This window comes from Protopterus annectens, chromosome 4.part1 (assembly GCF_019279795.1).
Source record: "Protopterus annectens isolate FY-2018-M chromosome 4.part1, PAN1.0, whole genome shotgun sequence".
In the NCBI taxonomy this organism is placed as follows: domain Eukaryota; kingdom Metazoa; phylum Chordata; order Ceratodontiformes; family Protopteridae; genus Protopterus; species Protopterus annectens.
Genome location: NC_056734.1, coordinates 290,254,891 through 290,280,689, shown reverse-complemented (window position 1 = coordinate 290,280,689; position 25,799 = coordinate 290,254,891). Strand labels below are relative to the sequence as shown.

Here is a 25,799-nt window from a genome sequence, read left to right as displayed (position 1 = left end):
ATTTTAAGTGGTTCTGTGTCACTCATGTAACAATCTCTTTTGAATCTCATCAACTGGTACTTCACACTCAAGTCTCCCAATCAGCCTTGAGTCTCAGTCCAAAACACATCACCCCTTTACAATTCACGTTCCTTCTTCACAGTTCTTACTACTGCTCTATATGCCAAACAATCCTCTTCTGACAAACATATCTCTTCCCTGCCCCTGGCAAGACAGTAACGTATCAAAATAACTCTTTACAAACAAGTAATTTATATTATCCAAGTCTTTTCCTTCCAACTGCTTTAAAGTCCCCAGACATGCTTTATAAATTTCCTCCCAACACATCTACTTGTTTAGTTTCTCTAAATTCCACTAGCTGTACCCTCCTTTCTCAAATACTTTCTGACCAGCTAGACTGCCTTTATCTGTCCACTCTTCTTTTCAAACCCCCCTTACCTTTCCTCTTTTTTAACTTACACCACCTTAGGATGTCATTCTCCATACCTCATGTCCTCTGGGATAGATTAGCAGCTACTGGTACCTCTAAAACTCAGGCATCTCTCAAATGCAATCTATTATAGCCATCTTCTCTCTCACTTTAGCAATTATTCTATTTGCACCTCCATGCTGGAACCTCTCCCCATTCTTATAACATCCAAAAAATACTACTATTAGTGCTGTTATTAAGAATGCACAGAAATCTGCCCTCCCTTATAACTTGCTCTAGTGTCATAAAAATGACCACCTTATCATACCAAATGTTTTTTGTAAATCCTTAAAACAATTCACACCCTTTTCTGTGCATACGTTTTGGACTATTCAGCATCATTTGTCTAATCTAGTCTAACTCCATTTATTTTTGCAAATACCTTTATAGCAGTGTCAGAAAATGGTGTAGCCTAACCCCTTTATGGTTAAGAAGGATCATTAATAGTGTCTCTTACATCATCATTGACATTGTTCTTCTAATCATAATTTAATTGAACAATTCCTTCAATAATCCATAAAAATTCCAAACACTTCAACTTCCTGAGTAACTATCTTGTTCCTACTTTTTCATACATCTAATTGCATCTAGAACCACTACTTGGATAATTCTCCCATTAAGCACATCATTATCCTCCCCTTCCTACTCCTTATGTATTCCATCTTTCATAGGGTTATCCTTGCACAGACTGCCAAACAGTGCCCCAAAACTGCCTTATTTCCACACTACACATCTTTGTGTTCTCTGCCTCATCCATTTTATACTGTAAATTTATGTAACCCTCTGTTATGCTCACTGGTTCCACACTAAATTATTTTTCTTCACTTTTCCTTTAGTGCAGTACTTAATACTTTTGCTACCTTGTTCAACCTCAGCTTGGATCTCATCCCATCACTTAAAGACCTCCCTCATCCCGTTTTATCCCATATATTTGTGTTTTATATCATCCATTTGTGTCACCATCTGTAACCATCTCACTTCCAAACTCCATCTCCTCATATTGCCCCATATATGCCATACTGTTGCTTTACCCTAAAACTCCACAGTTTGACCTCCCCAAGCTGGCTAAACACCATTCCGCTCTCTAATGCCAGCTGATCCGCCTTCTTCCTTGTTCACCTGTACAAGAGTTCATAATATTGTATCCAATCAGCTAGTCATCATTGAATTCTTCCATCTTCCCAAATTTCACCTCCATTCTCTATGCATCCACCCTTCCATCTCCAGCCCCAAAGTGATTGGATGCATTTTTTCCAGAATCTAAATTTCTGTCATCGCCCATATTTTGATTTATTTATTTATTTCACATTTGTTTACTGGGAAAGTCCAATTGGGACAAGACCCATTTTCAGTGGAGGCCCGGGGAGAAAAGCTCCACATATAGAGATTATACAAAACCTATACAAGAAATTATACAAAAAATATACAAGACATACAGTACACCAGAAATGACATTCTATGCTATTATAGCTGACATTTGTATTCTACAATGATCTGATTGAATTCCTTATTGTAGTATAGATATTGTATTTTCTCAAAGCAAGCTGAGGAAGGGTTTATAGGGGAGAAATTGGATAAAAAAGGATGAGGATAGACATTATCTAGACATGAGACAGAGCATTGATTATGAGGTAGTCAGGGAAAAGAAAAAGTATGACCAGAAACTATTAAAACTAGTTAGCCAGGAGTAGTACAGGAACAAAGCCAAGTGTCATTAAAATCATTTTAAGAATATTTTTTGAACTGATTTTTTTAACTGGTTAGTATTTGTGTTGGTTCTGATGCTGTGAGGTAGTAAATTCCACCTTATTGCTACATGATGTGAAAATAGGAAGTTGCCTGCTGTATTAATGGATTTGGACACTTGTAGTAGAGATTTATTTTTTGAGTGAAGACTTCGATTTGTGGTATAGGGCTGGAGAATATTTAGAAGGGCAGGGTTTACCTATCCAATCTACTTGCTTTCAATCAAATACATTTCTACCTCCTTCCCCATCCACACATCCACTAATCTCAAGTCTTGCACATGTTTATGCATTGTTTTCTGATTTTTATGAAAAAACTTTACACCACCAAAGAGCTTATTCACTACATTCCCCCATCCTTCTCCTTCATCTGTTACTGTACTCACCTCTGAAAATTCTTTACCATATCAATGTTATCAGCATTCAGCCCATAGTAACATCCTAGCACAATTACTCTCTTTTTCTGCTGACACTGACCTACTCACCAGCCAGCTCAACCTTAAGCAATAAAGTTCCAAGCCCATATGTATTTTATTTAAAATCCCTGGTCTTCTCTTCAACCCTTTTTTTCTTCCACATTCCACCTTAACTAGACATACCCCTTCATTTGCATTGTATTTGCCTCTATAATCCAAAGTTTTAGTTGCTGAAGAAATACCTCATCCATACCTTCCTTATTCAACTTACTCAGAAACCTTTCTCTCTCTCTAAAGGATTCTCTATCCCTCCACATCTCATGGGTGACAATCAAAAGGTCAAAGTGGGTTTGGTCGAACCCACTTCAGTCGAAGTCTAGAGGCTGAATGGCGACAAAGTCAAACCCAACATTGTCGAAGTCTGAATCTCGCTCCCAACTTGACCCATGTTGAAGCCCATTCCGAGGTTTACAGTAAGTCGTATTTCAATAATGTCAGAATTCGACATTGTCAGTTTCGCAGAAGTGGATCGATGATCCCATCATTCGATGGGGTCAGGTTCGACCTTCTGATGGTAAAACCAATCTCATAGGTTCATAGTTGTGTACTAGGCTAATGGCTCTGAAGCCCTTACAAGCCCAGCCCATCGAAGTGCCCTGGCATAGTGCCGCCCGACATTAGTTCCCAGTGCCTCTATCAAGTAGAACCACTGGAGTGATCCCCGGGGTGAACTTTCTATTTCGCATCCACTCATCAAGATTTCTCTTGAAGAAGACCAGTGAGGTGCTCTGCTTGACATGTATCGGAAGTCTATTCCAGAGCATGGGCAGTCTCTGGGATATGAACTTGTCCCTCCAGCATGTTCTGTTGATTGTGGTAATGAGGTTGAGGTCTCTGGAGCATGTAGTGTGGAGGGATTGGGACTTCTTTAGATTTAGCATTTCATAACTACAGTCTCATTTTATTTAGTATTAGTGACAATACTCATTTTCCATTTAACATAATTTCATAAATTCTTTTATTCCATATCATCTACATTACATAAAATATGTTCTTATCTAAATCTGTCTTTAGATTCTTGTCTGTGTTTTCATGATATCCATATTCAGTCATGTCCATTTTTATATTTTCATAATTTTTTATATTTCCAAAAATTGGCTATATATAATTCATTCTACAATTGTTTAACTCTTTCACACTTAAAAAAACATGTTCTGGTCTATCTTCCTCTCCACAGTACAAACACATGTTTTCATTTTCTTTGCAAAATATGTATTTGCAATAACTGGTAATTTATTTATTCCCAATCTCCACAAAAAAATCTTGACATTTAACATTATAGCTACACCACTTATTTCTTTCTTTAGTTGATTTAAGCTTTATGTCTGAGTCATTTTCACATGGACTAATACAATAATATCTCTTCATAATATTATTATTATGCCATACTTTTCTATCTTTTTGTTTTTCATGATTTTTTTATTGTCTACACTCTTATATTATGTTGATAACTCTCTGTTTCTTCATTGAAATATTATTTTATTTCTTATACTTTCCCAAAATTCCTTACAATTACACTTCAAAACATTTGTCACTAGTGTATCATTTTTTTTCCATTTAACAATACCATTACCTTATATAAATGTAATAATCCACATAAAACTATTCAGTTTATCATATTTAATCCTTCTTCATTCTTCTTCATGTATAACATACCCCTGTTAACAGGATTTAGTCTTGATTCCCATGCAAAGGAACAATATTTCTCATAAAATTATTTCATGTCCTGTAAGAATCATAATAGCACTAGACAAATATGCTATCTGTCCTAGTATAACTGAACTATAAAATGCACTTGTTATATGATAATCTATAAATTTTCCATAATATACAAATATCTTTTATTTCCTTTATTATTGGCTCACATTCCTTGTTATAGTCTTTATCAAAATATTCCTAAAACACGTATTTTCTTCATAGAAAATTGTATACCTGCTACTTTTATTTTATCATCCAATCCTTTACATTTTCTTTATTAAGTATCATACCCCTTTCCTTTAAATTTTCAACTAAATAAAAAAGCTCTCTCATCCAATCTTTATTTTTAGTTGTTATATTTTCATCTGCATAACTATTATTTCAACTTCTGCTTGAGTTTTATAATGTGCATTCTTCATTTTCTGGCTCACCTGTTTGACTACTGTAGTCATAACCAGAGTATATAAAATACTACTTATAGGACATCCTTGTCTTGTTCCGTTATTCATATCCATTTCTTTATTTGTCCATCTATTAATTAAAACCCTCACTTTATCAGCATTTCCATAAACTTGCTTAACTTTATCATACATAAATATTGTATGTATCCATTATTTCCACAATATTTTATACTATATTGAATCAAATGTCTTATTAGTATCACCTACCATAAGTTTTATATCTTCTTTCATTTTTCTTTATATCTATGATTTCTCTCACTATAATTAATAATTCTTGACATCATAGAGGTTCATAGACCAATACTAGGCTAACTGTCCTTGTGGGCCATTTTAAGCCTAGCCAATTACCACAAGTAAAAATCAAACCCTGCAGCTTCTGTTTGTAAGGTAAATACTTTAACCATTATGTCAACCTCCCACATCCTTTTTCCTTTATGCCATGCACACTATTTTCCATTATATATTGCATCTTATATTCAAAATTTTTTTGTATTATTTTCATAAATATCTTGTAATCTCTGCTATTTAGGATTATTGGTCTCCATTTTTATAATTGCTCTTTCTCCCTTTTTCCATATAAATTTGATACTCCACTACACAGTTACTTATATTTTAATCCTTAATTAAATACACATATTAAATAGTTTTTTTCTGCCACTTTTTAGATTTGTATACATTTCAAACTCAATACCATATGGGCCCGATGCTGAGTCTACAGTTAACTGTTAAATATTTTTTTCAGTTCAAATACTGCAATCTCTTTCTAAGTTTTCTGACATTTTCTTAAGAACATATTTTTACTTTTAATTTCTTTATATCATATTTCTTTTTTTTTACTAAACATCTCTTCTACATAACTTACACTTTTCATAATTTGTGCTGCCCTTTCTTTATACGACCTCCTGTAGCTTTCATTTCTCTCATTATTCTACTATTTTCCTTTACTATCTTCCTTAAATAAGGTGACAATTCTTCTCTTCTTCCTTGTAGAAAATAGTTTTATTTATACAATAATTCTTTAATTTTTGCATAGTTTTTCTTGTAAATATCTTTTTCTTTCTCATAATAATCTCTATTTCTTTCTAGATTGTTCATTGCATCTTTATATATTTTATCATATTCTTGTTTTTCTTCTTTTTCTTTCTTTATTTTTCTAGTATAAATAACCATTATATTTTCTTTCAAAACCCAACATTCTGACCAGATGGCATAAAAGACTTTCATAGTAATATGATCCCATAACTGCTTAATATCTCTCCTTTCTTTTTATTCTATTCCTTTTTGTTTATTCGTACATTTTTGTATCTCTTTGTTATGATATATTTCAAACCATATTGCCAAATGATCTGAGAAACCTGTTATAATCGTTTCTTCTTCCATTATACATATTCCATCTGATATCAAAAAATAGTCTATTTCAGTTTTTATAACATCTCTCATATAAGTCTGTATGTTTTATTCCATGTAGTTAGTTTTCCACACTTTATTACTTCCATCATCTTTTTAACATCCTTTTCTCTTTTTATTTCCCCTTAAGTCACAATTAAAATCCCCTGTAATATCAATGTTTACAAACACTATATCCAATATTTTCTGAAATAAATTTTCTAGTTTTTACTAGTTGCATATGCATGTATAACAATGATTCTGTATGCTTTTTCTTGCCGTCTTATATCTATGATGGTTGTTCTTCCAGTTTTGACTAATATACTATCCAGGATTTTTACTATTCTTCTACATAGAATTGCTATTCCTAAACACTGTTCATTCCCTGTGTTTCATATTATTTCCCCATCCCATAATTTTTGTGTTTGTGGTCTTTCTTCCTGTGTCAAAATGCTTATGTATTCCAAAATAATTATGTCAACATCATATTTATTGCATCATTCTAAAATGGCTATTAACAATCACAAAAATAATTCTTAAAGTATTAATTTCTCTAATTCTCAGCTTAGGAGATATCATCCTATACTGGTATCTTATGAGAAGGGCTTCATCCATTTCCTTTTTTATTTTCCTTTATATTAATAGCTTTAAGTCTTCTTTTTCAGTCTTTAACTCTCCTACCAACAGAATCTTTTCTCCCTCTTACCATTTCCAGTTTATGTCTTCTTTATCAACAACTTCTGATTCTATCCCTAATTCTTCTCTTTTATTATCTTTTTCAGTATCTCCCCTTTTTTCACCTATTTCTATCCCATCTTCAAGCCTGTCATTCTCTTTTTTCTTTATTCTGCTCTATATTACTTACATCATCCTCTTTTTCATTGCAATCCATCCATAAATATCATTTTTTTACACTTATAGCATTCAAGTTCACATTTTTTGCTTCATGCCCTGTTTTAAAACACATATAACATTTCTTCTTATCACAACTATTACCTAAATGCCCTGTTTTCCACAAAAATAACATGTTTTTAGTTCTCCCCAGTATTTCACAACACCCCTGTTACCATCCACATTTATGACACTTGGAATATGTACAATTTTATCCATGTCCATTTTCAAAATAATGTCACAATCCCATTTCCCAGTCCATAAACCTCTGTTGTCATAGACTTTGACATGTCTATTATTTCTTTGCATATTTTTTTTAATATTCTTTTAAATTCTCATTTTCCACTTCTGTTCTAAATCGCATGTGAAATTTCTTTTTATTCTTCTGGAAATATGCTTTTACTGTATGATCATTCAAATGATTATCAATATGTTGTTTTTTCATATTCACACAAACATTTCCCCATTACTTGTATAGTCTCAAAAGAAATGTCACAGAATGTTCCTTGTCATTAAAATGAATGCTCTTACTGCCTATGCTTTTGTCCCCATTGGTAGGATGAGATTGTCCCATACCTCATATCCATTTAATTCTTTGTCCACTCTGTATTCTTACTACAAATCTTTTCACTCCATCTTCTTTCTTTCTGTCCCTTGCTTCTTCTCAAGTAGCTGCCACTGTCTTTGCTTATGTCTTCTTTTTCCCATTGCTTCCTTCCAGTATCTCTTTTTCAACTTAATTTATTTTCTATATAATATAACCCTGCAAAACCTCTTGCGCTGGTTCACTTTGATTTGTTAAATCCTTAATATATCATCCCATAACCCTTCCGACTGTAGGGTTGTAACCACATGCTCTTCACCAACAGTCTCTTGCATTTATCATATAACTTTTTCTGAAATATCTCCTCTGAATCCTCCATCTGCAAGCTAGACATGCCATTCAAGCTGGCATTCTCATCTGCTCTCTTATCTTGTTCCATCTCGCTCACTGTCCTCCCAGCCATGAGTACCAATCATATGAGTAGAGGAAGTTCCTTGATGCCCTGGCAAAATTCCCCCTAGTAGTTTAAATACTACCTGTGGTGTCCCCAGAAAATAGGATATTAGCCTTGTGGGACTAACCTGATCAACAAAAAGATAAATAAATTGGTAGACCAATGAATAAGACAATGCAATTATTCAATCAACAAATGTAAAAGACTAAATAATTGAATGAACTAGACAATGCAATTATCAATCAACAAATCTAAAAGACTGAATAGCTGAATGACTACTGTGTCTTGGGCAAATGTTAACTCTTGCTAAATGTATATCTTCTAATAATTTTAAAAACAGGGTGTAAACTTAATTTGTCAATATTTAGAAATAAGAATATGTTACACTACATCTCAATAAATGGCAACAGCTTTGATAAATGCTGTTAAGATGAATAAACTTTGATGATCCTTACAAGTAATTTGAAAGATTCATAATTTAGGAACATGGACTGACAATCCATTGCTAAGAGACTACATAACTACAGTAAACATGAAGTTTCATCACTAACAAATGACATATAATGACAATGATGCAGTTCAACCTAATTTTTTTAAAATATTACTTCATTCATAGCTAAAAATCATTTACAACTACATTTCTTTCTAGAAATGTAAAACATACAATGGAGAAAACAAAGTATTTAAATTCAAGAAACGTATCACTGAAATGAAGATGTATCTTAATAGATATTTACTATAATAATGGAATAAACAACTGACAAAGGAGTGTTGTAGTTCTGCTAACTAAAGATGATTAATTACTGATGTTTAGATACAGTTGGATAATAACAATACTTATCAGACAGCAAACACAATATTTCTAAACTATAAATATGTGTTGAAAAATGTATTATTTAATTACAGTAAATAATGCATCCCATTATAGCCAGCCAAGGTTTTATAACAAAACCATACACAAAAAAAACAGTGCCCAGTACACTAGTTTAAAGTGCTGCCATGGGGAGTCTCATGGTACAAACAAATGCATATAGCTAACAGGCATATAAAGTATCCTAGCATTTATCTTCTAATGATACATTTGGAATAGATACATTTTGTTCATTAATGCAGGCTCCATCGTTTTAAACAATGAGCCTCCAACTACAGTTCTGAGGCCCTGGTATCAGTTAGCAGCTTTGGTACTTGAGAAACCAGGTGATGTTACACAGACCAGATGAAAGAAGGATGGAAATTGGAGGGTATCCCTATCAGGGAATTGACCTGAACCTTGAAAGGAGAAGAGGCTGGACCTATTAAAATCTGAGTAGAAAGTGATGCTGTTTTATTTTTCCATGTTTCTACAATTTGGAAGAGAGTTATTCTGCTATCAAGATGTTGTACCGTGAAAAAGCTTACCTTACCTGAAAGGTAAATTTATTTATGCTGGACTGCAGACTGACTTGTTTGATAAGAACTGTATGTCTTTTCTGAACTTCAATTATTTGTCAATAAATATGATTTTTGTGTCACAAAGCTGATTCCAATGACTGTTTGATTTGTTTCAAAAGCCCCTACATACACCACACACACACACACACACACACACACACACACACACACACACACACACACACACCCATACACACACACACACACACACACACACACACACACACACACACACACACACACACACCCACCCACCCCTACATACACACACATGTAAATAAGGGTACACAGCTCCACTTTAATTGCCAGTTTGTCAACAGTGAAGTGTTTGAAAATGTGTCACGAACATTGATTACTGAGTGCTGGTTAAAGTATGTGCGGCCTTGGGATTTTAACAGAGAAACCTTGCAATGTACAAAAGTTTGTCACTAGTGGTAGGAGTGTGTGTGTGTGTGTGTGTGTGTGTGTGTGTGTGTGTGTGTGTGTGTGTGTGTGTGTGTGTGTGTGTGTGTGTGTGTGTGTGTGCGCCTATGCATGCATGTACAAGTTTGTCTGGGGCATCTGGGGGCTAGTGTTGGAATAAGGTCTAGAAAGGGCCTACATTTAGTGGTATGAATGTGTTTTGTTGTATGTGATATGAGATTATCTTGTGTAATAGTAGTGTTACAAAAAGGGTTTATCTAAGGTAAGGTGTGCGGTTGAGCTTGGTGACTTTGGAAGGATTGGGGTTGGAATTAGCAAACATCAGTAATGTGTTGCATGGGGTGAATGGGGAGAAAGGCTTGTCAGATATGAACCCTGGCACTGAAATGTGTTGAGAGTTCTGTGTCATTCACAGATTGTGCATCACAAGCATTATGGACAAACACAAGGATACTAGAAAGGTCCTAAATACAAGACCTCCTTGGGTCGATGGTCAATGACTGACTTTGTAGATGTGTCATTAGACCTGGGGCTATATATGGTACAAACTCATGGAAAGAGAATTGAAGAGCTGTCTACTGGTCACTATCTGGAGGAAAGTTGGCAAAGCTGACTGCTGGACAGACTAGGAAGCACAAAACTATAAAAAGAGTATCCCGAGAATCCATACCCAATACTTCTGTGTGGGATGAGATAATCTCATTCTCTTAGAAGACATTTTTCCATGTATATGGGAAGGCTGGGAATGTGAAGTTTAGATGGGTCCTGTTAGAGTTAGCAGGTGTGGCTAATGTGTAGTGAGAGTCTGACATGTTATCAGTCTTTAGATATGGATGAAAAATACCTATAGTAACAAGCAACTGTTGCAGTTGTCAATGTGAAGGTCTACAGTATGAAGGAATTTCATGAAGCCATGGAGAATGACTTTCCTGTTGTTTCAAGCAGGATACAGCAAAACAGTAACTCAGGGAATGACACTACTCAGTAATGGTAGACACACCTCAAAATAAAATGGGGACATAAACACACTGAGGAACTCAATACCGCAATAGACAATCCTTCTTCTCAGGAGGTAGTACAATTAGCAGATATTGAAATTAGGTCCATTTAAGTAAACATAGTCATAGCAGCAAATAAATCTTCTACAATTGTAAGGCTGCAGGTCTGTATAGGATAGTTATAAAAATGTTGAAGGTACTGGGGTCTGTGGGGTGTTGTTATTATTATGCATTTTCAGTACTGTGTGGAAGTTTGAGACTGTATATCTGGACTGGCAAACTGTGCTAGTGACCCCTAATTTTCAACAGAGGGGCAGAATGGTGTGTTCTAACCACAGAGTGATCAGATTTTGTAGCTTGCCTGGAAAAGTAAATGCAAACATGCCGGAAACTACTTTGCCCAAGAAGAACCTCTCATTCAGGACAAGCAATATGCATTCCAAACTGGTCAGTAAACAGTGGATCATCTCTTTGTCCCCGTAGAGACACTGGATGTGGGCCACAGAAATTTGCCAATGGTATCTGCATGCATTTTGTGGATTTAAAGCATTTGCCAGTGTACCTGGGAAGTTGTTTGGCAAGTGTTATGTGCCACTGTGTGCCTGTATTTGAGGATCAGACCTGTGTCCTCATTCTTAACATTCAAGGTAGCCGCAAGACTTCATAAGTGGTGTTCCATGTTCCCCTTTTGCTTCTTACTTTGTGAAGATGGCAAAAAAGCACAGCTAAGGTATTGACAGTAGCCACATTGAGAATGTTGGCATGGCATGTATGCTTTTTACAGATTATAATTTCCTCCTAGCATCAAGTTTTTCTATACTTGTGGTCTCCAACATGCTTTGGAGTAATTCACGGCTTATCTTAAACCATCTATCATAAAAATCAGCACCTCAAAAGAAAATGTCATTGCCAACTCCCAAAAGAATAGCTTGCATTTCTAGGTAATGAGTGACCAGCTACATAGACAGAGGAGTCAACGGTTTTATTCATGAGTGCAGGTAGATGGATTAGTAAAACTAACCAGTAGATAGATTCACTTCTAGACATACCGCAGGTGTTCTACCAAAGTTTGGTGGTGTGGTAGAGATAAGTCACAGACTAAAGTTCCTAGTTTACTGCTTATTCTGTATCCATGTCATCACATATAGTTGTAAGCTCTGCACAGAGATCAAGAAGATGAGATTATGCATACAACTGGCTCAGATGCAATTCCTTCATTTGATTGCTGGGTTCTCACTGTGTTGTTAGATAAGTAACTCAATAATCCAAAAGGATCTCTGTGCACAGTGGCTGTTCCTCTGTGCAGAAAGGATTCAGAAGAGGTGGCGTTGGTACCCTGTAAGGTTGCAACCTGGGCCCCTCCTCTGGGAGGTGTACCCGGCATGGCCCACTGAGAGGTGGCCTGAAGGCAGATTCAGGACATTTTGGAGGATTATATCTCTTATATTTCTTATATTTGGAAATACACAGGGATCCTACAAGATAACCAGGATACTGTTGGTTGCACCAGGGAAGTCTTGTCTACTGGCATTCAGAAAATGACAAAAAGTGACAATGTTGATGACTTATTTAATATAATTGTCAAAGAGGCACCATTAAATTATATCTGCTGTTTTGTGGTATGTCTGTGTGTGCGTGTGTGTGTGTGTGTGTGTGTGTGTGTGTGTGTGTGTGTGTGTGTGTGTGTGTGTGTGTGTGTGTGTGTGTGTGTGAAAATATGTTATTGTGTGCCAGTTATCCTGCCAGTTATCAAACCTACATGAGTTCTGTGCCTGAATGAAAATCTCCTTTTTCTCAAGTAATGAAACAGAAAGCAATTACAAAGGTCTTTTATCACATCTCTCTCTCTCTCTCTCTATATATATATATATATATATATATATATATATATATATATATATATATATATATATATACATGTATATGTATTTTTGTATATATAAAATATTTTCCTCTATTTCTCTCTCTTCCCATGTCTTTCATTTCAGCCCAATCAATAACTCAGCTTTCAGTATACACTCCTGATACCTGTAAGAATGTACCAGCTTTTTAGAGGCCCTGCATTCATAGTAACATGTCTACTATTATACATATCTACAAAGGAAGGCAACTTTGCCATGTTTGGACTTAACTGTTATATAAACGTAAAGATTTCAAAAGTGAAAAAGTCAAGGACATTAAAGCCATGTAGCTGAAACACTTGATGTCCTTATGGGGTCATTTGCATATATCCTATGGGCCTCCATTACAGGAGGTTTAAGGTATCACACAGTGAAAACTCTAGCTTGGCTGAGTTTTAATTACATTTTTTACTGAATGGTTTGTCTGTGACCTTTTCACCGTGTGGTTTGAATGTGTGTGTGTGTGTGTGTGTGTGTGTGTGTGTGTGTGTGTGTGTGTGTGTGTATATATATATATATATCTATATAGATATAGATACATCCGTGGTGGTGGTGCTGCGATAGCATTGTCGCCTCACAGTAAGATGCTGTCCAGTTCGATTCTCAGCTAGAGCATCTTCTGCGTGGAGACATGTGTGAATGGGCGTACCTTCGTTGAAGGTTGTGCGTATTGGTTGGTAACTCGGCACGTAAAAATCAACTACCAATCATTAGCGGACCGGAGTTCTGCTGTGGCGACCCCTAACCGGGAAAAGCCGAAAGACACAACAACAACATCTAGATATGGCTACACTAGACAATCTCGACATACTGAAATGTCGAAATTCAGTACATCGAGACCGAATAGTGGAAAGTGCAGTTAACCGAAACTACAATATGCCAAATCTGCAAATGTCAAATCCGCCGCTATCGTGGTGTCGCGTTCGTGATGTATGGTGCGGTTTGTGGATTTATCTGGGGTTTCAGGTAAGTGTTGTGTGTTTGAGGATAATGGGTAGGGATTTTAGTGTGCGTGAGTGTGTGTAGTGGTGTTTTTTGTGTGTTTGTGTTTTTAGTGTGACCTCGGAGTTAGAATATATAAGTAGGGGGGTGTGGGGCACAGCCCCCCACGTGGGGGATGCAGGGGGCTTGCCCCCCTGCTTATAGGTAGGTTAAGTTTGTTTGTGTGTGTTGTCATGTTTGTTTAGTTAGTAAGGTGTATGTGTTTGTGTGATTATGTCCTTGTTTGTGTGTGTGTGTGTGTGTGTGTGTGTGTGTGTGTGTGTGTGTGTGTGTGTGTGTGTGAATGGTCGCGACTGCAGTATTCGTGAATGTGGGTTTTCGTGTATGTGGCTTTTCGACTATTCAGTCTCGAAATACTGAAATTCGACAGTATTTTGAGATTGTACAGCAAATATATATATATATATATATATATATATATATATATATATATATATTATAAGGCATTCCTTTGAACTACAAGTGCAAACTTCAAATGCTTAAAGGACCACAACCAAAGAGCAAATATATTGAGTGGCATAGTGTCCAATTCTAAAAAGACAGGAAAAACAAAACTACTACAAAATGTGTTTTCTGCATGGGGTCAATATGGGGAACAAGACAGCCTACAATATACAAATTTTTATGTGCAAACTCCAGGATTACAGAAACAGAAAAATAGGTGACATACATGAAACGAAAGTCAACAATGCTGGCAAACAATTACAAACTGCACTGGCAATCAGTTCCTCCTACATATAACCATCTCTGACTTAACATCATCTGTATGCCACATCCATAATCTACACTATCCCATCATAACACAACTCCCTCATCCCTTCCCAGTACCACAGTTTGAATTCAGAATGCTCAACATAAATCTTGCTGGAGTATTTTGATATTCTATCAAAGTAAGATATCCTGTGACATTCAAACAACCTTTTAGTTTTATTAAATGTCAAATGTTTGATAGATAGATAGATAGATAGATAGATAGATAGATAGACAGATAGATAGATAGAGAGATAGATAGATAGATAGATAGACAGACAGACAGATAGATAGAGGGTCTTTTTAAGCAGATGGATAATAGAGGTATGACTGCTGAATCCTACACAAATGCACTTTATAAGCACTTACACGAGTGCATGGATTGCGCTATCCCTAACAGAACCAAGATGCTATCCTCCAAAAAAAAGGAAGCCAATCTGATGATCCCCTGCCACAAACAAACTCTACAACAGAAGAAAGAAACTGTTGCAAAAAAGAGTAAAATCCCATGACTGGAAGAACTCCCTGGTCAGCCTCAGTAGGAAGCCGAGATCCCTCATAAAATATTCCAAAACTCTTTATGAAAACAAAATTGCCACTTATTCTAAAGACAACCACAAAGCATTTTATAGCTATGTCAAGAATCTCAATGGCAACACTCAGAACTGCTCTGAGTTACAGCACAATGCCACTAAATATAGAGAACCAACTGATATTGCCAACATCCTAGCAGATAGGTTCAGTGCTAACTTTACCCTCCCCTTCACCTCCTAAAGGGCCCATCTCTATACCAGAAGAATGCAAAGTTCCTGTAATCATGGAAGCAGAGGTAAAAAACACACTCTCCAAAGCCAAGAACACAGCATCCATGGGACCTGACAACATCCCAGGCTGCATTCTACATGAACTACAGAATGAGCTGACACCTTACCTAAGCACCATGTTCAATCATAGCCGCACCTCAGGCTTTGTGCCCACTGAGTGGCACACAGTGACAGTTATCCTACTCCACAAAGGGGGTGCTACCACGGACCCTAGGAACTACTGCCCCATTAGTCTAATGAGCCTGGTCTGCAAGGCCATGGAACGTATCATCATGGAACCTATAAACAAAGACATTGGTAATCTTCAAACTCTGGACCCCACCCAGTTCGGGTTTCTAAAAGACAGATCATGTCTCCTAAACTGACTGACTGCTTTGAAGCAGTCACCAAAGCCATAGACGAGGGTAAGGTGGTTCACACAGCCTATCTAGATCTCGCCAAGGCTTTTGACACCATCCCCCACTCTGGAATTACAGATAAATTCACTAAACTAGTTATAAATCCCTATGTCACAAGATGGGTTGCCAACTGGCTCTCTGACAGAACCCACACTGTGAAAGTAGCAGACTCCAAATCCGACTTCAGACCAGTGACAAGTGGAGTACCACAGGGTTCAGTCCTGGGTCCTCTCCTGTTTGGTATCTACTTTTCTGAAGTACAGGCTAACACAGAAGGTTTTTGGCTAATGAAGTTCGCAGATGACTGCAAACTAGGAGCCATAATAGAAACTCCTAACGATGTGGGCTTCCTACAAAAGAGCCTCACTGAGACAGATGCCTGGTGTCAAATCCATGGCAGCAAGCTTAATGCCAAAAAGTGCACTGTCATCCCCTTTGGTAAAAACTCAGTACCCATGAGCTACCACATAAGTGGTAGTCTACTTAACACCGAAAGTGTGATAAGAGACCTTGGGACACAGGTGGACAGTAGTCTTTCCTTTGATAAACACATCGCCACAGTGGTCAGGAAATCCTTCTACATGCCACACCTCATCACAAAAGGTTTCTCATCCAGGAAAAAAGAGGTCATTGTTCCCCTTTACTCATCACTCATTAGACACATTATTGAGTACAACGCCCCTTTTGGTATGTACCTCACAAGACATCTACAACAACTGGAAAAGCTACAGAAATACCTCACAAAGAGGATTACTGACCTCAAACAGATGTCCTACGCAGACCATATAAAAAAACTCCAGCTTTACTCCGTCGCATATCGCCTACTCAGAGGTGATCTCTGCCTAGCACACAAAGCTATGTCAAACCCAGAGCTGTTGGACATGCTCGACTTAAAGAAATCCCAATCCCTCCAAGCTACATGCTCTAGGGTCCTAAACCTTGTCACCACAATAAACAGAACATACTGGAGGGATAGATTCCTGTCCCAGAGACTTCCCATTCTCTGGAACAAACTACCTATCTATATAAAAAAAAAAGCTCCTCATTAGCACTCCAAGAAAAATCTTGATGACTGGATGAGAAATAGGAAATTCACTCTGGGGATCACTTCTGTAGCTCTGCTCGACACGGGCACAGGAAAATAATTTTCTTGGATGGCGAAAGTCAGGGTACCTTTTTGGCTAGGCTTGTATAGGTCCTAGGGCCGATAGCCTAGTGCCTACTTATGAACCTATGAAACTATGGATAGATATATAGATAGACAGATAGGTAGATAGAACCATACATATGTGTGTGTGTGTGTGTGTGTGTGTGTGTGTGTGTGTGTGTGTGTGTGTGTGTGTGTGTACTAGATAGGCTTGGTGTGCTGTATAGCTGTCTTTTAATTACAACCACAAGGGCCTTTTTAAGCACAGCTATGCATCCCAAATCTCTGACAAGTTCTGCTACCCTTGATAAGGGTAAAGAAGGGGCTTGGTAAATGAACCATTTACAGGTTACCTTTGTCCATTAGAGACATAGCTTCCAAACCAGGGATGAATTTCCTGCTCCCCATCCAATTGTCCAGGTTGCACTTGAATTGCATTAGGGAGGAACTCTGCTTCACATGGATGGGGAGCTAGATCCAGAGATGGGGTAATCTTTGTGATACTTACCAATCTCTACAGCAGGTCCTATTTATATCACAGGCAAGGTTTAAGTCTTTAGAATGGGTAATTCTGGTGCTGTTTATTTTGGATATGCAGGAGGTCAATCAGTGTGGGGTCCAAGAATGTACTGTATGTCAGGAACAGATATCCGCTCAAAAGCCTGTAGGCGACAGAATACAGGGATAGAGCCTTGAGGAGGTCTGCATAGGACATTTTACTTAAACCCTGTATTCTTTTAATGAGAAATCTCTGTGGAGGTTTAAATTGCTGGATATGTCTGGTTAGGTACATACCAAGTACATACCAAAGGGGGCAGTGTACTCAATGATAGGTCTGATGATTGCTGGATACAGAGGAACATTGACTTCCCTGGACTTTACCCTTGTTTATAAGTTGAGCAACATAGAATGATTTCTTCACCGCTGTAGACACATGATGATCAAAGACTAGATCACTATCTATGTGTGTCCCTATGTCCCTGACTACTGGGTCATCTCAAAGGAGTGTGTTGTCAATATGATAGTTACACGGGGTGGATGACTTCCCAAATGATACTATTATACATTTATTTATTTATTTTATTTATTTTACATTTGTTAACCGGGAATGTCTGACTGAGCCAAAGCCCTTTTTCAGCAGAGGCCTGGGGAGAAAAGCTTCAGTACATACAAGTATAACATTAAGTACATTAGTATAGATTTTATACAAGTTGAATACACCTAAATCTTATACAGATAATTGGTTGTACATATATTAGTTAAGCAGAAAGGAATATAAAGTACAAAAAGCATGTGTTTTTTTTTTTTAATCAAATCAGACCTGTAGTTATGTGAGTATTACAGAGAGAAGTACATAGATTGAGGAAAGGTTGAAAATGGAAAGTTTTCAAGGAGGGTTTGAGCATTGACACATTCATTTCTTATTGAAATATTCCTTTAGTGTTAGTTTAAACTGTTTGGGATGTACCTGTGTTCGAATCTCGAGGGGAAGTTTGTTCCATTCAATAGAGGTGCGGTAGCTATATACATTTTGTCCTGCTTTTGATTTGGGCTTGTAGACTTTTAGAAGGTCTTGGGAAGAGCTACGGAGGTTTCTTGTAGGAGCATAGTAGGAAATTATAGCATGTAAGGCTGGACAGAAAGATGGCTGATATAGGATTGAGTGTATGGTTTGGAGCTGAGAGAGAAGGAGGAGTTGGGGTAGTTCGAGCCAATTTAAGGATCTTAGTGAGAGACAGTGGTGAGATCTGTAGGGTTGTTGGGTTGCAAATCTAGCTACTTTGTGATATGTAGTCTGAAGTCTAGCAATGAGAGAGGAGTTGAGGTTAGTAAAAATTTGAGAGCAATATGTTAAGCAGAGAAGAAGATAGGCATGAGTGAGGGCTATTCTGGCTTCCTGAGTAAGACATTTGTTATTTCTATACAGTAGACCGAGCTTTCTTGGGATTTAGTTTTGGTCCATGGCTCTGACACCAATCGTTTGTCTGTGTCAGTGTGGAATTCAATAACAGCTCCTAATTTGCAATCATCTGCAAATTTAGTCAGCTAGAGTCCACTGACATTGGCCTTGACTTCAGAGAAGTAAATTACAAAAAGAAGCAGTCCAAGGACTGATCCGTGAGGGACTCCACTTGTGACTGGCCCCTTTGTAGAGGTGGACTCCCCAGTTCTAACTTTTTGGATCCTGTCTGTGAGCCAGTTGGCTATCCATCGGGTAACATATGGGTTTCTACCTAACCTCTTGAGTTTATCAACAATGCCTGAGTGGGGCATTGTGTCAAATTCCTTAGCCAGGTCAAGACAGGCAGTGTGAATCATTTTGCCTTCATCCATTTCTTTGGTGACCTTCTCAAAGAAGTCCACCAGTCTGAGTAGGCATGATCTGCCTTGACGAAACCAAACTGGGTTGGCTCCAGTTTCTGGAGGTTGGGTCTATATCAGCGTGAACTTTCAAAAGGTTGAATTTCATATGGTCGACACCATATGAGTGAAATTTTGAAAGCTCACAAGTTTCAACGGAGATCGCTGTAGGGATATTTCCCTTTACTTCACTGCAGTTGGTATATTTAAGTAGCGGTGTGTGTGGGTGGCGCAGCCCTCCCCCCCATGAGGGGGAGTGCCTGCTCAGAGCATTCAGGTATTTTTTTTTTGTTTATTTTTATTATATGTTCGATGTTTTAAAACTTTGCTCATATGGTGCCGATCATATGAGTGTCGAAGTTTTAAAACTTCAAGCATATAATATAGACCCTTGGAGGTTTACTATATCACTACTGATCATTTCCATGATAAGTCTTTCAATGGGTTTACATATAAGACTAGTGAGACTTATGGGTCTATAGTTTCCAGGGTCTACAGATGGTCCACCTTTGTGCAGAGGGAATGATTGTTGCTGTTCTCCATTCATGAGGCATGAAGATGTTTGGAGACTATAGCTAAATAGCAATTGCAGTGGCCCTGACAGGTCATGTTTCATGTTATTTAGAAAACATCCTGGGGTATTATCTGGGCCCATTGATGCAGTGTTCTTGGTCCTAGAGAGAGCATTAAGGACCTGTTCCCTAGTGATAGTAGGGAGAGGTATATTTGATGGGATTTCCTGAGGGAATGTTGGGGGGAGAGAGGGGTAAAGTTGGAGCTGAATTTATCGGTCAGTAGGTTTGCTATATCTTCTGGCTCAGTATAGCTGGCTCCATTTACAATGAGCTTGGCACACAATAGTGTATTGCCTTTAAGGTTGTGGACATAGCTAAAGAATGCTTTGTGTCTGTCCTTGGCCTGGGAGGCCAAATCCACCTGACATTTGGCTTTGGCAGACTTTATTTATCCTCTGAGTTGTTTGTTTAGTTTGATGAGAGTGCTTTTATCCTGCTGGGTATTGCACCTATTAATTTTTGCCATGATTATCTTCATTCTTTTATACAGCCTATTGATTTTGTGATTCCATCAGGGTGGCTTGTTTTTTTTGAGTTAGTTCTCTACTTCTTCCTGGTGGGTACAGCTGCCTCTATGCAGCTATTAACATACTTGTATAGGGTTTCTGTGAACAGTTCTGCATAGGCAGCAGTGTTCTCATGGTTTATGGGGGTTTGAAATGTTACCAGGTTATCACTTAATAGCAGGAAGTTAGCCTTACAGTAGTTCTTGAATATTCCAGGTTTAGCTGGGGCTCCAGATAATCTGATTATTTACAGTGAGTTGTTAATTTGCATGCATAATGTACGATAGCTACTTGCATGTCACACTGCTGCCTCTGAATAAGATGTGGGCATTTTCAGAATGTCTGTGCCACATTTGCTGTTCACTGTTAAGTCATGTTTCAAAATTACTCTAATTGTGCCAAGAATATGGCAGTGGGTTTACTACTAATGAAAAACGTTCACTAACTTGTTGACAACATGAAGAAAATTGTCATGAAGTGAAACTTTGAAGAACTGATGATTTTTTTTTCATGAAAGGTGCTTTTGTTTCTTATAGCTTTACATAATTTCCATGAGCTCTAGCATATAAACTTGTAATTTTTTTATTGACTTAACAGGCACATTTTTGAAATGCAGGTGGCATGTAAATAAATCTTTTAATGATCAAATGTCATACTATTCAGCTAGCACACATGAGCAGAAGAAAAGCAAGAGTTTGATACAAAAAATAAATTAATTATTATATTGATAGGATGATTAAGACTGTGCTATTCTGATAATCTGAAGTGTGACAAATGATGCTTGACCTAGGCAGGATCATTTCATATGTAGCTATGTAATCTGAAAAATGGAGCAATAACAATATTGTACAATTCTAATTACTTTTCAGTAAAATAATTTAGACACAATATGAATTACGATATGAAAAAATTACTGTGATACAAAAAAAAAAAAAGAAAATGTTTATGACTATTTTTTTTACTGTACAAAAACAAATGCTTCATAAATAATCACGTTTTAATCTGCACCCTACTACTGAAACTGCGGGAGAGTGTAAAGAGTGGAACAAAGAATCTCGTGCTGACAGAAAACATTCGACTGTGACCGTGATTTCATGCTTTGACAATTTTGGATCACGCATGCAGTCATTCAAGCACCCTTCATGGATGAGTCAATGCAAGATGCGTGCATCACAGACTAAAAGATTTCTGAACTAAGCATCTGTGTCTAAGTACCATTTCATTTTGTTTTTTATACCATGGATTTCAAAGAAAGAAAACTAAGTTTCTTGTCAAGGTGATTTAATTTAGTCATAACTGATAGTTAATAAAGACACCAAAATTAAGCAGTGCCGTAAGAGTTACTCCATATAGCAAACAATAAGTTATGCTCAATATCAGCGGATTATCATTTCATATAACAAAATTCCATTGTAGAACATGAAAATTGTTTAGTTATGTGTGTGATGTTTTTATTCCTGGTCATATTGTGATCTCTCTGTATTTTTACTGTCTCTCCAAATTTTATAAATAAGAAAAATAAATTAAATTTAAGCTCAAATGAGTACAACAAAATTGTTGATATAGGGTTACACTAGGAAGAAAATAGAACTGTTTATGAACTTATATGGACAAAAATTTTTTAGAAAACAAAAAAAAGGTTATTGGTATCTGTTTAATGGAGTCAAGAGAGCTTATTTTCCATACATGTGCTGGATTGCCTCAAAAAAATGTAAACACAGTTGTCTTGATTACACTGTTTGAAAGGTCATTGTAGTTAGGTTTAGCTCAAACCAAAGCACAGAGTTCAGAATTCTGCTGCTGTGTTTCCTGAGGAGTACATAATACATAAAATGATTGTATTTATTATGCAAAGGAAACCTTGCAATGAATAGTAGATACTGAAAGGGGAAACATCATGAAATGCATTCATTCCTTAACAAACATTCATGTTAGTTTCTAAATCCAATTAAACGCTTCAGATATGCACAGACAATAAATGGAATGTCACATAATACAAACATAGTAGCATGCAGACACCAAAATTGTCAAAATTTGCAACCTGCATAATACCTTTGGTTGAATTGCTCCAACGGTTACCTTCAGAATAATGAGATAAAGTCAAAAGATTGACACAGGAAGCACCAGCCCCTGATCCAAAAACAGTTATTCTTAATGGGTCACCACCAAAGAAACCAATGTTTTCACTCGTCCATCGCAAGGCTTGGATTAAATCAAGAAGTCCATAGTTTCCTTTTGCAGCTTGATCACTTGTACTCAGGAAACCTAAATAAATAAAAAAATACAATTTTAATGCCTGTATTTTTTGTGTCTACTTGTATTTTCTTTGTAAATTAACATTGTTGTGAAATCTGGAAGAAAAGAAAGGTTTTATTCTTTTTTGAGATAATGCTACAAATTATCAGTCCATTGCTCATTTTTTACAAAAGATTTGCAATAATGATGATACTAAAAAATATAATAGTCACTCTTGCAGCAACTTTTACTTTTGTGCCAACTACACATTTTTTTTTTGGTAGAACACTTGGCAGTCTACATCAAAGCATTTCACAAATAAAGAAACACAAGCTAATGCAAGTACTACCATGAAGAAAATATTCACTTAATACAGTAAGGTCAAGAATGAAGCAAATGTAGACGTAGCTACTCTAAAATATTGATATTATAATACCACAATAGTACTTGTAAATGTCTTAACATCATACCTTTGTACATTAATTTTCATAATCTCTGTGGCCCTTTCACAGAGTGGCTGGAGGAGGCATCTATAAATGTATCCCAAGACTCAAATTTAAGTCAAACATTATCTATACTGTATGTGGTAATGATACAACTACCAACTGAATCTATATGGTAGCCATTTGAAATATCAAAACCTGCATGAGCAAATTCCATAATGTGGAGACTGAGGTGCCAAAAATCTGGGCTTACATATACTGTGTGTGAGACTGATACTTCTTGGAATATTCCCTTTTTTCTGAGATACGTATGGTGATTTTGTGGTTGGTATATATACGTTCAGGGGGTGCAGTAGGCTTGACCCTCAAATAATGGGGAGCAAGATGGGCTTACCACCTTGTGAAAAAAAATAAATAAGTTTAGAGAGCAGCAATTTTCAGTATTTACAATTCTCCTGAATCTTCATTCTTTTTTTTTCTTTATCATGTCAGAAATTAGGATTTTGAGTCCTGACTTTTCAAAAGTGAAAGAGCTATACTGCATTATTTAGTGTTTAGGGTAAGACCACAATTAGCACACATACATTTGTTGTGACCAGCCCTTGCTGAAGAATTTAGATATTGGAAAGTGACATACTCCCTCTGTTTGCAGTCATCTGCAAAGTTTGCTATCTGTAGTCCTCTGATATCAGTTTCCATGTTAGAGAACTATATGCTAAAATGGAGTCATTTAACTATTTTGTAATGTTGAGTTGATAGAGTTTGTCAATAATGCCAGCATATGATACTATTGAAGACCTTGGGAAGGTTGATGCAGACAGCATGGAATGTACATCATTTATATATAGCCTTGTTAACCCAAAGTACCCACTCAGGTCATGCAGACCTTATCCACCTTTTAAAAAGCAGAACTGGTATGTGTTCGGTTCTATAAGATAACCTTCATCATTAATTATTAAAACTATTCTCATGTCATTATATGTGTCATTGCCTTATAGTCCTGTAATGAAGGCACTGATAGTCAAAGCATAGCCACATTTAAACAATGGCATTTTTCTGTGATACTGTCACAAGGAGTATAAAATAATAGTCTGTATTTCTATGTCACGGTGTTGTGTGTTGCATTATTTTGATTGCTTTTCAGGTACACACTGGAATATTTTGATTATATATTTATTTGACTGGTCTATCAAATGGACAATTACTGTCAATGTCTTATTTCATTCAGCAATGAATTCATGCCTCCATAGCTAAGAAATTTTTATGTTCAGAGATGCATTTCAGGAACTGGGCATAGAAAATATTTTGTACCACTTTGTATATGGCATACAGTAAACTCTCAGTTAACCAGCATCCATGGAGATTGGTTGATGCTGGATAACTGTAGTTTCTGGTTGCTTGAGAGTTACTATTAAAGGCTAATACTGTACCCTATACTATTTGTTTGGTTTGACTTGTTCTCAGGTTGGAGAGAGAGGGAATTTATTCCCATCTTCCTTTTTAAAACTCTAAAACTCTAAAAACTTAAGGTGTTTTTTCTGGGGGGGGGGTACTGTATTTCTTCGATTTTTTTTGGGCTGGTTGCTTGAGTTCTGGTTAACTGAGAGTTTACTGTAGTACAAATCTGCTAATAATTTTCATTGTAGTTCTAATGGCCATATTTAGCAATGGACAAAACATCTTACTATCTTACATCTCAGTGGCAGGGTAGGCCAGGTACAAGTGTACTCAAAAACAACTGGAAGAGTCAGCTTCATCCTTTTCTCAGACCATACATTTACTCACATCCCAGTCTTCAACATAAAAGGAAGAGATTAGCTACGGCCTTGGTACCTACTTACACTTGTAAAAAGCTGTCAGGCACTGCTTTGTCAATAGATCCATGAAAATAAAATATATTCTGTAAACATGCATGCGCTGTCACCATTTTATCTTACAATCTATGATATGTAGTCTGAAGCTTCTCAAAATTCTTTGAGTTTAATTAGCCTGAATCCTCTCAAAATTCCCTGAGTTACTTAATCTGTACCGTGTGCAACTACCTCAAAGATTTGACTGACTCAGCCAAGTGTAAAAAGCTCCAGAAAATAGCTAATTCTTAAAGGAAACTACAAGTTCCAATTGACTGTGATGATGTGGAGTAAACTACCCTTTTGTGGTCATTGTGATTCCCTCTGCAGAGAGGAATTTATACACATTCCAACTTTATACTTCTCAGCAACAATTTATTTTTGCTAATGCTCTGTTGACTTCTATGACAGGTTATGCTAAACTTTGCCTAGCAACAATATTTCTTCACCCTCTGAACCCAACAAAGTTCTTCTCTTCTACATCATACATAGTTTACAAACAGATTTTCCCTTCTTTAGTATTGCACATTTTGTCATTACACCACAGTGTTTTACCAAAGGCATAATAAAACTATGTTAACAGTTAATCAGCTGATGTTTTGCGATGTTATCTAACAAAAATAAAAATACAAAAAAAAACTAAAAAGGGCAGCAAAGTGACACGCTGGATAGCATTGTTGCCTCATAGCAAGAGGTTCCACGGTTTGATTCTTGGCTGGAGTACCTTCTGTGCAGAGTCTGCATGTCTTCCCTGTGTTCATGTGGGTTTCCTCCCACATTTCAAAGACATACAGTAGGTGGACTGGACATTGTAAACTGGCCATAGGTGTG

General features: G+C 36.8%; 1 protein-coding gene across 4 annotated transcripts in view; it reads right to left on the bottom strand.

Moving 5' to 3' along the window:
- NLGN1 (neuroligin 1) overlaps window positions 1-25,799 on the bottom strand; it is a 2,101,123-nt gene that overhangs the window by 147,400 nt on the left and 1,927,924 nt on the right. For all 4 annotated transcript variants that reach the window (XM_044070136.1, XM_044070138.1, XM_044070139.1 and 1 more), the window contains one exon: window positions 22,493-22,705. In XM_044070136.1, coding sequence (XP_043926071.1) covers window positions 22,493-22,705 — 213 coding nt within the window. The remainder of the gene's footprint in view (window positions 1-22,492; window positions 22,706-25,799) is intronic.